Below are 14282 nucleotides of genomic sequence, written 5' to 3'. Positions count from 1 at the left end.
GAAGCTCACACCGGCGGGGCAGGTGCGGGCATGGCTGCAGAGGGCCTTCCCCTCTGAGGCTGCCCCAAAGGGCACAGCAGTCCGCTGGGGAAAGTGGGGCTCCAAAACAGGCTGAAGACAGGTCGCTCCCCTGAGAGCCTCTAGCATATGACAGGGACCAAAGAGAATGCAGACCCGGAAGTAGGGGAGTGGCTGCCCGGGCGGGTAGCAGGAGCCTGGAGGAGGGGAAGGGAGAACCCCGACCCCGGGACCCTGTCTGAGTGTGAGGGCTCACATGTGGACCCCTGCCCGGTCCAGCGCTAAGGCGGGTGTGAGACCCCGTCCAGGCTCCCTCCCACCCCACCTGTGCCTCTTCCCCAAGCATTTTCTAAATCAGCGGTCGCCATCCGTGGACCACCGGTCATCCGTGAGGTCCGAAAGATTAGCAGCCGCTGTTCTAAACCATTGTCTCATGAGCTGCACTTTAATATGGGTATTAAAAGTCCGGGCAAATGTTTAATGCTTACAAGCTGTGCTCCATTACAGAGCTATGCCTGAGCGCCAGGCAGGCAGCTCGGCCAGGCTGGGCTCGGCAGAGAAGTGATGACGCAGCAGCCCTGTGGGGGCAGCCATCTGCCAGCCCCACCGGGTGGGCAGTCCCCGCTGCCCGCTCTTAATAGGCACCGAGGAGGCAGAGCAGTAAGAGGGGCTCACGCTCTGGAAGTCGGTTCTTCTGGGTTGAATCCACCCTTCCTGCTCCCTGGTCGATGGTGTGGCTGGAGCAGGGTCCTCTGTGGAGGAGGGGGTTATAGTGAAGACCTGCCGGGGGTCTCCCTGGGCAGGGCAGCCAGGCCCCAGGTGGCCAGGGTGAAGGAGGGACCTCACGGCAGCTGCGCTCTGCAGACAGAATGCACACAGATGTGCAGCGGGCTTGCTGGGCTGAGCACAGGAGTGTCCGCAGGCACACTGTCCATCAGCGTAAGCCTTCATCAGCGTTAGCGTGGCCCCTCCGCACAGTCACAATCAACAGTGATTATTGAGCCGTAGCCGGTTTGGCTCAGTAGATAGAGCGCCGGCCCATGGACCAAAGGGTCCCAGGTTCGATTCTGGTCTAGGGCACGTACCTTGGTTGGAGGCTCCTCCCCGGCCTGGTCGGCGTGTGCAGGAGGCAACCGATCAGTGTGTTGCTCTCACATCGATGTTTCTCTCTGTCTTTTTCTCTCTTCCACTCTCTCTAAAAGATCAATGGAAAAATATCCTCAGGTGAGGATTCACAATTAAAAAAAAACAACAGTGATTATTGAGTGCCAGGCCCTCTTCTCTTCTTGAGGGACATGGGGGTCCCAGACAAATTCTGGTGGGAGACACAGCCTGGGACCTAGGGAACAAGTCCATCACCCAGATGACCTGGGTAATGAGAATCACTTGGAAAGAAACAGGACTCACTTAGAGCTGGGGCCTGGGTGGCTGGAAGGAGCCAGTCCCTAAGCAGCGTTCTCCAGGCCAGGGCAGAGGCCAGGGCACAGGGCATCGTGAGGGAGGGAGCACATGTAAGGGCTGAGGTTGGAGAGGAACTGACCAGAGTGTGTGGGATCCTGGAGCCAGGGTGAGGGGCTGGGTTTTATTTAGATCCAGCAGGAAGCCACTGGGGAGTGCCGTGCTCTGATGGACACTTTTGAAGGACCCCCGCTGGTGCATGGAGGGTGAATTCTACAGGGAGAGAGGCTGGGAGGCCAATCAGGAGCCGGCTTGGAGTCGACCGGGCACCAGGGCTCGGGCGGCTGACACAGGGCCCGGAGGAGGCAAGATGTGCCCTGAAGGCAGAGCCCCCTGCCCTGTCTTGCGGTGGACCCAACACGGGCCCGGGGATCAAGGATGACTCCCTGGTTGGGGCTGCAGCAGCTGGATGGGCAGTGACACCAGTTCCCGAGATGAAGACAGTTGGGGGGGCCAAGAGTTACACTGTGGCCCTGCCAAGTTTGAAATGCCATGCAGGGCTCAGTGGGGGTCAGAGGCACATGTGGGAGCCCCTGAGCTAGAGGCAGCTTTGAAAATAATCATGGACCAGATGCCACCACCAGGAGACAGGCTGGAGAGCGAGCAGGGGGCTGCACGGCACTAGGGGGCAGCCACCGGAGAGGTGGCAGAACCAGGGGAGCATGGGTCACTGTGGCCAGAGAAGAGCGTTTCCAGAAAACTCTGCCGTCCCGGGCCTTCTGTAGCTCCGCCAGTGTTCCCCAGGTCTTAGGGACACGAGGAGCCTGGGTGCCCTCCTCTCCTCATGGCCACCCCTCTGCCTGTCCCTCCGCCCCCTCCCAGCCGTCCCCGCCGGCCTGTGGTCCCTGGAGGCGCTGCCTGGCAGCAGGCTCAGCTGCTGGCCTCTGTCATGGAGACGGCAGCAGCTGCAGGCGACGGGCATTTGTGAGCATTTGTCAGAGCGCTGCCCTTCCTGCCTGGCCTGCCCTTCGGGAACATTTCTCTCCCATGGCCCTGGAGACGGGGCTCCTGTGGGGCTGGGAGGACCGGAGGGGACCGGAGGTGCTGTCTGTTCTCGGCCTAAGGGCCAGGCTTTCTCCTGGGAGCTGGCTGTTACCCCACTCGTGTTACCAACCAGGGGCCCCACTCGCCATAGACTGTGCACCCCACACAAGCCACCACTAGTCTTGGCAGCTGCTCTCTGAGCAGCCCCCATGGCACAGGTGGGCACTGTCGCCAGGTGGGAGGTAAAGACATTGTCACGTAGACACTGGGTCACACAGCTGGGCAGGAGCACGGGCTCTGGGACCTCTGCCCCCCACACACCTCACATCCCAGGAAGGCAGGGGAGCCCCCGGTGATGGTAGAGCTCCACCCCTCCCCTCAACAGCCTGTTTCCATGTCTCTGGTGGTTTCTTGCCCGAGTCTGCTGGTTCCAGCTGGGCCAAGGCTGGATGGAGCCTGCCTGTCCACTGTTTGCACTTCGTGGTTTGCGATTTTGGCGGCCTGGGGGGCGAGGATCTTCTCCAGCCTGGCCCCGAGGCGTGACTGGTGTTTACTGGTAGAGGAAAGCAGGGGCCGGTCCCTGATGCTGCATGTACTGCGAGGTCAGTGACCTGGGATGGACATGTTTCAGGCCTCAGACCCCTGTCCCCACCAGCCCCAGGCATGGTCTGCGGGCTTCCCTGGAACAGAGACTAGGAGTCAGAGAGGGGTACCCACCCTCCTCACCAACCAGTTGCCCGCTCGGTGCGGCCCTCCCTGCTCAGGACGCCTGGACTCCCGGGGGCCCGTTGTCCCCCCAGCCAGGCCTCCATGGGCACAGGGACAAACTCTGGAGGTCGACAGCTTCCTCCAAGCCCCTCCTCGCGCCCACCTGTTCCTGTTGACCTCGCCTTGGCCCAGGGACCCTGGAAAACTGTCTTTACTCCCTGGGCTCCGTTTTCTTGTTTATCAAATGGGACTCCTTTCCACCAAGGCCAAGCCTGTCCCCCAAGATTCTCCCTAGAGAAGAGACGGTGGAAAGAAAGGGTCCCTAACTGACCCCATGACTTTGGTCAAGTCACCTCACTGCCCTGTGCCAGCAAAGATGAAACTCGGGGTGTCGTAGGTTCACTCATCCCACAAATGCCGCCTGAGCCCAGCACCTGCAGGCACCTCCAGGCGGGGTTGCAGGGAGAACCGCACAAACCAGCTCCTGGCCCAGGGGCTCTCATGGGGAGCGGGGGGACAGGACCCGGTGAGCAGACGTGTAGAAGCCATAGAAGCTGGCGGCACAGAGCGCCGTGTATGTGGGGGTGAGAGCCAGGGCCTGCCGCGCTCTGAGAACCGTCTCCCTGGGGCAGAGTCAGGGATGAATTGTCTGGGGCTCCAGTCGCTGGGCCAGGGTGAGTGTTTTGGGAGGCGTGGAGCCAGGCCCGCTGTGAACAGTGCCCCGTGTCCCCCATGGTCCCCACACCGGCCCCAGGAGAAGCAGGTGTCCTCAGGATGGGGAGACCGGGGAGGGGTCCACAGTGAGGCCCAGGGGGTGCCGTAACCTTCGCTCTGCCCGCTTCCCAGGCAGCTGTGCCTCCTGCTGAACGCGGAGAACATCTTCCACTCGATGGCGGACATCCTACTCCGAGAAGAGGACCTCAAGTTCGCCTCGACCATGGTCCACACCCTCAACACCATCCTGCTCACCTCCACAGAGCTCTTCCAGCTGCGGAACCAGCTCAAGGACCTGAGGACACTGGTACCGTGCCTGCGAGCTCTGGCTGGGGAACCCTGTGTGCACACAGGCACCGGGCACCCGTCCTGTCAGCCCGCCCTCAGCCCCAGGAGGCTCTCTGGGAGGAGACGGATGAAATTGGAGATCTCCCTGGGCCAGTGTAAAACATGGACGCCCCTGGGCTGAGCACAGGAAGCAACAGCATGGGAGTGAGTCCCAGCTGGTTCCTTGAGCAGCTGCAGAGGCCTCTCCAAGGAGACCGTGTGCTCTACTCGGGTCCACGCACCCTCCCTGACCCATCAAAGGCTGTGCCTTATCTCCCATTGACACCCCACTCCCACCCTGGCGCTGCCCCCTGGCACACAGGGTTCTGGACTCGTGGGGGACCCAATGGGTGATGCCCTCTGGATGCCACCTCCCTGTCAGGGCCAGGCCTGTGGCTGTCACCCTGCCGGGGATCGGGTTACTGCTCTCGTCGCCCTCCTCTTTGGCCCTGGCCCTGTTCCCCAGCAGCTAGACCATGTGTCCCAAAAGGCACCTGTCAGAAGCCAGGGTATCATAGGGCTGCCTGTCCCAGGCTTGGGATGAGGACCTCCCCAGGGCTGATCAGAGAGCAGGAAGGCACTCACCATCCTCCCATCCTGCTCTGGGGGCCATGGTCAAGGTCATGCTCCCCAGGGGTGGGGGCTGAGTTGCAGATGGCCTCCAGGCGTTTCGTTCCCCTATCTGGGCTGTGGTCACCATCCCCACACCCTCCTTCCCAGCTCAGACCCTGCATCCAACCCTCTCAGGGTGCCTCCAGGACAGCCAAGCCTGGTCTGAGGGCATCTGGGGCCAAGAGGCTCGGAACGATCCAGGCCACACCCCTGCCTCCTTCCTGTGGTTCCTTTCAGACATTCGCAGAGGCCTTAAGAATTTTCCTCGGGGCAGGGGCTCCCCCGAATGTGGGTTCAACTCCTGGGCTGGTTTCCGAGTGCAAGGTGGGCCGCAGAGAGGGAGGAGATGTGCCATTTGAGGACGAGGGGAGGGTGCTGCAGGGAACCACACCCCACCCGCAGGCTGTGCCCTCCCGCACAGCTCTCCCAGCCCCACACACTCCGGACCACAGGGTCCTAGAGGGGACAATCACTGTCATTTGCCGAGAGCAGAAATGCCAGCACGGAGGACAGGCTCCCCCACCAGGCCCTGTCACCACACGTGGCTCTGTGGGGCCTGGAGTAATGACAGGGTCCGGGAGGAACTGTCAGCATTTCCTGTGACAGCGCGTTCCCAGCGGGGCTGCCAACAGCTGGCTCCCCACACGGGCCCTTCCCGCTCAGGTCCCCACATGGACCCCGGGGGGAGGAGCAGATGAGGAGGCGCGGGCCCTCTGCTCACTGCTCCTGCCTCCCCCAGGAGAGCCAGGACCTGTTCTGCTGCCTGTACCGCTCCTGGTGCCACAACCCCGTCACCACGGTGTCCCTCTGCTTCCTCACCCAGAACTACCGGCACGCCTACGACCTCATCCAGAAGTTGTATCCTTCGCTGTCAGTTCTTCCGGTCCAACCACTGGAGGGGTGGGCCCACTGCCATCCTCCTGCCCCCAGGCCCATGACATCAGGACCGGATGGGTGCCTTGAGGGAGGAGAGCTGGCCCTGGAGAAACCGCATAGGCTGGGGATCGGGGCTGAGGGACCAGGTGCGGGATCCGGGGAACGGGCAGGGGCACCTGCTCGCTGCAGATCAGCGGGCCCTGTGCTGGGGTGGGCGGAAGGCCTGAGAGCAGGCAGGGGCGAGCCTGTGGGCTGAGCTGAGTGTTGCTGGTGTTGCTGGTGCTTAGGGACCTTCAGGGGCCACAGAGCCAGAGCTCGGCGGTGACCCAGGGGGCAGAGCGGGCTGACCAGGGGGCCTCAGAAGAGGGAACCGCCCCCCCCCCCCCAGCCCAACTCAGGGCCTGCCTCAGCGAAGGGCATCATGGTCACATTTTGTTTAAAATACTGTACAGCAAACCAGCCTCCTCCGGGAATGCCTGGCGTGACCTCACTGGGAGAGCTGCTTAGATGCAAAATCGGTCTCCTTCCCTGAGGGGCTTGGAGTTGGGGTTCAGGAAGGAGGGACCCTGAGGGGTCTCCTTTGAGGGTCAGCCATGGCCTTGCCTGGCTCCCTCAGTGCTGCTCCCCTTCCACACCCTAGATTTGCTTCTCTCGGTCATTGGTGACCAAGGGACCACAAGCCACACCTACCGCAGCCCTGACCTTGGCCGGGCTGGCAGCATCCACTCAGGCGGGAGCAGACCCTTCCTGCCCAGCCTTCCCCACAGGCTGCAGGGCCGCGATAAGTGAGGGCCTTTCAGAGCCCAGGATCGCAGGGGAGGGAGCTGCCAGAGCAGAGCCGGGTGCCGTGCAGCGGGGACAGCTGTGCGCTTCTCAATTAGAGGGACACAAAGGCAGCGGGATGGACTAATGCCCTTCGCATGCGGAATCCAGCTTAGGCAGAAGCAGCTCTGTGCCTCGGGAGCCGGACCGGAGGGAGGAGGGTCGCTCTGAGCCGCTGGGTCAGGCCCCTGGGTCCCAGCTCTCCAGCTGCCGCCCCTCCCCGTCAGGGCCCTCCCTGAGACAGGCTGTCCTGGCCCAAGGGGAAGACTTTCCTTGACTGCCCACCAGCGGGGACCTGGAGGTCACTGTGGACTTCCTCACGGAGGTGGACAAGCTGGTACAGCTGATCGAGTGCCCCATCTTCACATGTAAGGGCCCTGCCTCTGGCCTCTGGCCTTTGGGTGGCCTGGAGTGAGGCGGCCTGGAGTGAGGCGGGGTGAAGCCACACTCAGAAGAGGGAGGGGGTGGAGGGAGTGCAGTCACCCCAGGGATACTCTGGAATGTCAAGAGTGGAAGACTGGGGAGGAGATCAGGTCTGAGGAGACCAGACGCAGCAGGGCTGGGACATGTGGCATCAGAACCTGCCCGGGTGCCTCAGGGTGGGGCTTGTGGACAGGCCAGCGCCGACAGCAAAACCCACTGAAGGTGAGTATCAGCTGCCGGGAGAACTGAAGCAGTGCTGTTGGGACAGGTGGGCAGCTGTCCCAGCGCCGTGCCGGCCCCTCCAAGACGCCACTCTGCCCTGGCTCTTGGACGCTGTGGGGACCCTTGGCCCACCTGCAGGCTGCTGTGTGCCCAAGAGCCACACACTCATCTCTCCGCAAAGCAGAGTTGGCATTTGCTGGGAGCCGATGGGTGGGAGCTGCCTGATCGTAACACCCAGGCTGAATGTGCAAAAGTGGCAGCTGGCTATGGCACACGCAGCTCTTGGCGCCTCAGACACGGCGACTGCATGCAACGCGTGCGCTTTCAGTGCGGTAGGAAGCCAGCCACACAGGCCTCCTGCTCTCTGGCAGTGCCTGTGACCTGTCAGGCTGAGCCATCAGCCTTCACTCTGGAGCCCAAAGGCAGATTCAGGGGCCGAGGACACCACCCCTTCCACCCATCCAGAGGGCGGCTTTCCAAACAGCCAGGCCCAATGCCTGTGGGACACGTGTGGAGGGAGACCTGCTCCCGTGGAGTGCACCTGAGCCTGTCCCAGGTGGTCCCCTGAGCTGATCTCACTTCCCTGGGGGCCTCCCAGGCAGCCAGGCACATGCTCCCCTGAGGTCAGATCCATCCCGACCCTAGAAAAGCGACAGCATCTCCTCTCCAGGCCCAGGACTTTGTTGGGGCGACCACAGCAGATGCCCCCCTGGTCCTGCCGAGCACCCGTTCTAACGGTGGGATGCCTAGACCCAGCTTTCCGCAGGGCTCGGGGGTTTGGACCCTGATAGGCCCACGCTTCTGCTGGAGTTGCAAGGCGCGGGGATGACTGCTCAGGTCTCCCCTGGTGGCCCCTGCCACCTCAGAAGGGGCGGGCTGCGGGATGCCCTGCTTCCTAGCTTTCCCAGCCCCAGGGCCTGGCTGCTCCCTAGCTCAGCATCAGCCCAGACGCTGCACAGCTGCTGGTGGCGTGGCCTCTGGGAGTGTGTGTCACCCTCCACAGAGGGTACCCAGCTGGGCCTAGAGACACAAGAAGCTAGAGCCAGTGACTCCCAGGGGGGCTCATAGGAGAGAAGGCTGGGCCTGTGTAGTTGGGACGGGTGCCAGGCAGGGCCAGGGGTGTGTCTCCTCCCACCGGTGGGGTGGTGGCAGGACTGGATCTGAGGTGGATTCCAAAGCCCCTACCAGACGCCCGTGGGATGTGTTTCAGCCCCACATGACAGTGCTTTCCACCCTGCCCTCCCTCCGCGCTCCTAGCCCAGCCTCTCCAGCCCACCTGCCTAGCTCGTGCAGCACAGAGGGGACCTGCTACAGTACAACCCATGCCCCTCCTTACCAGGGAGGCGGTGAGCATGGGGCAGGGACAGCCCAGCGGCAGGTTGGCGTCGCCAGGCTGAGGTGACTGTTGGGAAGATCAGACAGGCAGTGGTAGGAAGAGAGAATGATGAGGTCAGGGGACAGCGAGGAGCTGCTGGCTGGGGGCAGGAGTGGTACCTGGCTGTTGAGCCCCTGCCTTGTTCTCTGCCACGGCCCCCTGGCTGGCCCTGCCCTGGCCAGCCTCTTAACCCCTGACCTCTGCTCTCCTGCAGATCTGCGCCTGCAACTGCTGGACGTGAAGAACAACCCGTACCTGATCAAGGCCCTCTATGGCCTGCTCATGCTGCTGCCCCAGAGCAGCGCCTTCCAGCTGCTCTCCCACCGGCTCCAGTGCGTGCCCAACCCCGAGCTGCTGCAGACCGAGTGAGTGCCGGGCGGGGCCTGCGCCCGCTGCCTCCATGGGGGGAGGCATCGCCACCCAGCAAGGGCAGGGCCGGGGGGCCTGGTGAGGATGCTGTGCCTCAGGAGCTGCCGAGGGTCTCCTTGCCTGGGCATCACACCCCTCTCTCACCTCAGACCTTGTCCACCCACAGCCACTTGCCTGTGGGCCTCTCATTTCCCTATCAGAACACCAGGCTGGGGGATTCTGGGAGCAGGTGGTAGTGAGACCTTCTCTAAGAACCTGGGTTAACCTAAAAATCAGAGGTAGCGTGCACCTGTGGCTGCACTGTGCGGGCGCTGCCCACAGGAAGAAAAGGTATAGACACACCTCTGCCAAGAGGCCCAGCATGGGCAGCTCTGGCAGGAGGCTGCGGCCCCTGGGGGGTCGAGGCTCCCACCCCAACACACTGCTGGCCTGGCCCCTGGAGCCTGTTGGGCCTTGTCTATATTTGGTAACCCTTGGAGGCTTCGCCTCATCCACAGGCATTTGGCATCCGAGATGGAAAATTTCACTTGTCAGGTCGCCATGGAAACAGGCAGAGCCACTGAGAAGATTTACGCTGAATGGAGCGCGCCCAGCTTGCATCAGATGCCCTGTGTGTCTAGAATTCCCTCCCAGGCTGTTCAGGCCGCTCTGCGGGCCTGGCATCTCGCTCCTGGAAGGGCCTCGCACCTTTGCCATTGGCATGGATGCAGGCAGCCTTGAGATGGGCTTGCCCGGCACACGGCCCCTGCTCCGAGCCTCTATGCCCTACAGGGCTCAGCCCACCACCCCTCCCACCGGCCTGGCCTCGCCACGGGCTGGGTGTGGGCACCTGACTGCTGGTCTGCCCCGGGCCAGCTGGAGGGGCTCGAGCCCTCAGCAAGAGTGGTCTCCAGACCAAGGCCCAGCTCCTGCCCACCCTGACCCTCTCCCCAGCAGCAGCTCTTCAGGGCGGCGGTGCTGGCACTATCCCGCTGCTCTTGGTGCCACCGGGGAGTCCCAGGGGAGCAGAGAGCAGCTGAGGAGTTGGGTTTGCGTCTGGGGAGAGAGGCCTTGAAGCCACACTGCTTCGCTGGCCTCCTCTACACGGGCCTTTACAACACCTGGTGGGTGTGAGGGTGGGCCTGGCAGGCGCTTAGGAAGGGGGTGCGGTGGGAAGAGAGGAGGAGGTAGGCAGGCTCTGGTACCCCATTTCAGGAACCAGCCTGCCTTGCTGGGGAGACCTCAGGCCAGGCCGTGGACCCAGTGCTGCTGGGCCATTCCCTTCTCTGAGCTCTGCCCCCTACTCTCCTCATCTCAGAATAGAGGGACCCTCCCTGCGCGCCCCAAGCCAGGGCAGAGCGAGTCTGCACAGGGACGCTAGGGAACCAAGCGTTCCTTCTGTTTGCCGGTCGGGACATCCCCAGGCCTCAATAGGGACGTTCCTTCTGTTTGCCGGTCGGGACATCCCCAGGCCTCAATAGGGACCTGGCCCCAGCTCTGACCTCAGGCAAGCCCCACTCTTTCTCTGGGTTTCTTCCTCAGGAAATGAGCATTGGGACTAAATGGCTGCTTCAGGACTCTGTGTTCCCAGCCATTCTTAGCGGGGACCCAGGCGGACAGGCCAGGAGCAGTAGGTGAGGAGGGGCCTCGAGAACAGCTGGGAGGGGTCAGATTGCAGGGTGGGCACAGGGACAGCGCACATCCTGGAGAGGACAGTCTCAGCCCTGGGAGGGACAGGCAGCTGGGGGACAGCGTCAGGTGCCTGACAGGCCTGCAAGCAGGGAACAGCTGAGGGAGTTCCTGGGCCCTCGCCCTCCCCTCATTCTGTGAGCTCAAGGCGCCCACAGGGCTAAGGGAGCCTAGCCCCCCTCAGGCTTCCCAGCCACTCCCCAAAGACCATCTCCTGGGTGAGGCTGGAGGGACCCTCCGAAGGAAAAGCTGTGACGCTCACCACAGTAGCCTGGTGACAGGTGCGTGGGTTGGGTGGCAGGAGAGGAACCCCAGCTCTGCTGCTGGCGGTGTCCTCCGGGCATCACTGCCTAAGGGTTGCAAACATGAAGGACCCGTGCGAGGCCCCGGTGGCTGTGCCCTCTGGGACGCAGGGAGAGGAGTCCTGACCCCCATGGGACATATCCCTCCCTGCGCCCATGACCTCAGGCCAGGAAGGGTCTACCAGCAGGGAGGCTGAGTCCCTGGGGACAAGACTAATTGTCTAGAGAGCAAGGTACAGCCTACTCCTCCCGACCCCCACACCCTGGCCACATCTTTGCATATCACCTGGGTTTGCCATTCATTGCTGACATCTCCATGGAAACCCCTCATCTCGCTCCTGGGGCCTAATGCCGAGGCTCACCAGGAGTGTTGAGGGAGCAGCATACAGACCCATGGAACCCCAGAGGCAGATGACATGTTTCAGGGTCATCTCTGGCCTCACGTTTACAGGCCTGGGTTGGGGTAGCATCCGGCCACCCCCTGAAGTTAGAGGTCCGAGCTCCAGGGTGTCTCTCGGCCTCCTCAGAAACCCAGGTTTCTCTCGGGACAGTGGCAACTGTGCTACAAAGTGACTGTGAGAGGAGGTCCCTGCCTGCCATCTGGCCCCTAGAGCAGCCCCACTTTTTGATCTTCGTTGAACTATGTTCAACAGCTCAGGAGGCAAGGCCTGAGGCCCAGAAAGCAGCAGCCCCAGCAAACGGCCAAGGTGTTTGCAGGTGATGCACCTTCACAAGAAGGCAGGGAGGGAGCAGGCTGAGGGGCAGGGGCCACCTCCAGGCTCCAGGTGGCCGACCATGGGAGGGTCCACGCTGCCCTGGCCCTGGCCCAGCAGCCCGGTGGAGGGGCAGCGATGCCTCTCAGGCGCAGACCATGCCGGGAGCCACGCTCACTGCTGAGGGGTCCGTTTGGGTGAAGCACCGTCGTGTTTCCCCCAAAATGAGTAGCTCATGTGCCTCAAGCTGCCGGGCCCTGGCTGGTCACCTCCGAGGGCAGAGTTGTAGCCATGGTGGCTGCCCATCAGGTACCTAGGCGGGGGCTGGAGAAATCCCCCTTTACAGATGAGGAAACTGAGTCACCCAATGTTTAATGGCTAGGAAGTGGTCAGGTTACCATTGGGTCATACCTGTCTAGCTCCTGTGCTCGGCTGCTGCCCGGACACCCCCACTGGGGTCTGTTCATGACTCACAGGACCCAAGGATTCTCACGAACAGCCCAGAGCCTTCCTGAGGCCCCTTCCCTAGAGCTCCAAGGGCCCCCAGGTAACTGCCGGCCACATAGATCTGCCCCCAGGCCAGTGCGGTCCGTGAAGGAGAGCAGAGTCTATCACAGGACTGCAGGGATGGCGAATGGGACGGGCCTGAGGGGATCTAGTCCCCAAGGGCAAGCTAAACACTGGTTTGAAGGGGCAGCAGGGCTATTAGTTTGCACAACTGTAGGGAGTACCACGCACATTGTAAGTGTGCAGTGCACAACTCGTGCTGCTGTACCAAGCAGCTGGGGAGGGTGGTAGCAACAGGAGCGGTAGGAGCCATGGGCATGCCCAGCGATGAAACCAGCTTCCCCAGGGACAGGGACTGCCTGCAGGCTTCTGGGTCCCAACACTCAAAAATGTGTCCTGCCAATTGAGGGCCCAGTACAGACCCTTCAGCCTCCCTGCTGGCCCTAGCCCTGCCCCAGAGAAAGGGCCAGCTGCCTCCTCCCCCATCCCTGACCCTGTTCCAGTCCCCAGCTGGCTTCCTGGCTGGCTGCAGGCCCTGGCTGTCACCCCAAAGGGAGCCACTCGTAAACAGGAAATGCTTCCCAATGCGATGCCTGCTCTGGGCGCTGTTGCCAGCCCACAGGCTGGAGGCCATATCCAAGCCGCAGTGTTGACTGGTCTCTCCAACTGCCGGGGAGGGGAAGCTCACAGGGCTCCTCAACTCTTTGGGGCTGTTGGGGAAGGGGTGCTGGGCCTGAAGCAGCCAACTCCCCGCCGTGGAGTTCCACCACCTGTGGCCCTGCCCTCCTGTGTCTGGAGCTGCCTCCCTCCAGCAGCACGTGTGCCAGGACATTGACACTGCGCCCTTCTGCTCCCTCTCCCCAGAGACAGTCTGAAGGCAGCCCCCAAGTCGCAGAAAACGGACTCGGCCAGCATCGACTATGCAGAGCTGCTGCAGCACTTTGAGAAGGTCCAGAAGAAACACCTGGAAGTGAGGCACCAGCGGAGTGGGCGCGGGGATCACCTGGACCGCAGGGTTGTCCTCTGACAGGCCTGGCGTGGAGAAGGGCCCAGGAGTGGTCCCGTGGAGCCCTGGGATCTTCAGGCCCCTTCCCACCGAGCCTGAGGACCTGCCTCGGGAGCAGGGCTGGCCCTGCCACAGCCCAGGGATGGGAGCGGGGGTGGAGGCTGCTCTGTCTACCCGAACTCCTCTCACCACCCGGCCCCCTGGCCCCCCGCGCTGCCCAGCATTCAGATAGAGCTGGCTTCCTACCCGGGTGGGGCCACAGCCTCAGACGCCACCTATCCTCTGGAATGATCTCTTTCTAACGCCCTCTGTGAAAGAGCTGGACCTCCCGGCCCACCAGAGCCCTGGCCTCATGCGATGTGTGTATACGGAGCTGTGTGCACATAGGGGCCAACACAGAGGTCCGTGTGAATGATGCATTCCCTGCCCCAATAAAGAAATGACAGGAAACCCTCAGCTTGTGCCTGCCTGCTCCTTCCCACTGGCGCCTGCCCCTGCCTGATGCTGCAGCTGCCCCAGGACCTTGCACCTATCCTGGAGACAGGGCTCATGGTGGCCCCCAGGAGGGCTAGCTTCTCCGGGAGTCTGGTTACTACACACTCACTTCACAGGTGTGGGCCTTGGGGGACCCAGCTCACCTCTAGAAACTGCCCCTACTTCCCAGAAAGCACCAAGCACTGGCCTGCCTGGAACCCGGAAACCCCTCCCAGGCACCTGCTCTGACTTCATCCTGATTGCCCAGGCACCATGGGACACGTCTCCACTGGTCACATGGACTGAGCGCACCTCCGGAGTGTCTGAATGAAAGGGCATGCGCACTGCAGACCTGCGGCCCACTGGGGTGGGAAGGAGGGCCAGACGGTGCAAGGAGGGAGGACGTGCCCAGGTGAAGCTTCCCCTGGATTGGGCTAAATGAGCCTCACCTAGCCGCACCTGTAGGCCCTTGGCCTCACACTTTGGAGCCTCTGATTGGCCCAAGGGCTCTTAAGTGGCTCTCAGGACCCGTGGCGGGGTGGAGCGAAGGAGCTTTCCCAGAGCAGCGTCTCTGGGCGGTGGGTTTCACCGTTGGAGTCTCCAGGTCAGGGTGTAGGACGCGGCCGACTTCTGCCCTACTGGACCCACATGGTCCCACCACCCAAGAAGGGTTGCCAGCGGACCAGGTCACTGCTACCCCCAAC

At 62.6% G+C, this 14282-nt stretch overlaps 1 protein-coding gene across 4 annotated transcripts in view; it reads left to right on the top strand.

Moving 5' to 3' along the window:
* VAC14 (VAC14 component of PIKFYVE complex) overlaps window positions 1-13557 on the top strand; it is a 94801-nt gene extending 81244 nt beyond the window's left edge. For 2 of the 4 annotated variants that reach the window (XM_036345344.1, XM_036345342.1), the window contains exons 15-19: window positions 4015-4189; window positions 5561-5679; window positions 6808-6887; window positions 8754-8904; window positions 12963-13557. In XM_036345344.1, coding sequence (XP_036201237.1) covers window positions 4015-4189; window positions 5561-5679; window positions 6808-6887; window positions 8754-8904; window positions 12963-13125 — 688 coding nt within the window. In that variant the 3' untranslated portion in view covers window positions 13126-13557. The remainder of the gene's footprint in view (window positions 1-4014; window positions 4190-5560; window positions 5680-6807; window positions 6888-8753; window positions 8905-12962) is intronic. The other 2 variants (XM_036345343.1, XM_036345346.1) reach the window with 1 other exon arrangement.
* Window positions 13558-14282: the final 725 nt, after the last annotated feature.

This window comes from Myotis myotis, unplaced genomic scaffold (genome assembly GCF_014108235.1).
Source record: "Myotis myotis isolate mMyoMyo1 unplaced genomic scaffold, mMyoMyo1.p scaffold_m19_p_19, whole genome shotgun sequence".
NCBI classification, from domain to species: domain Eukaryota; kingdom Metazoa; phylum Chordata; class Mammalia; order Chiroptera; family Vespertilionidae; genus Myotis; species Myotis myotis.
The sequence above is the reverse complement of the archived record's forward strand: the minus strand, read 5'-3'. Positions and strand labels throughout refer to the sequence as shown.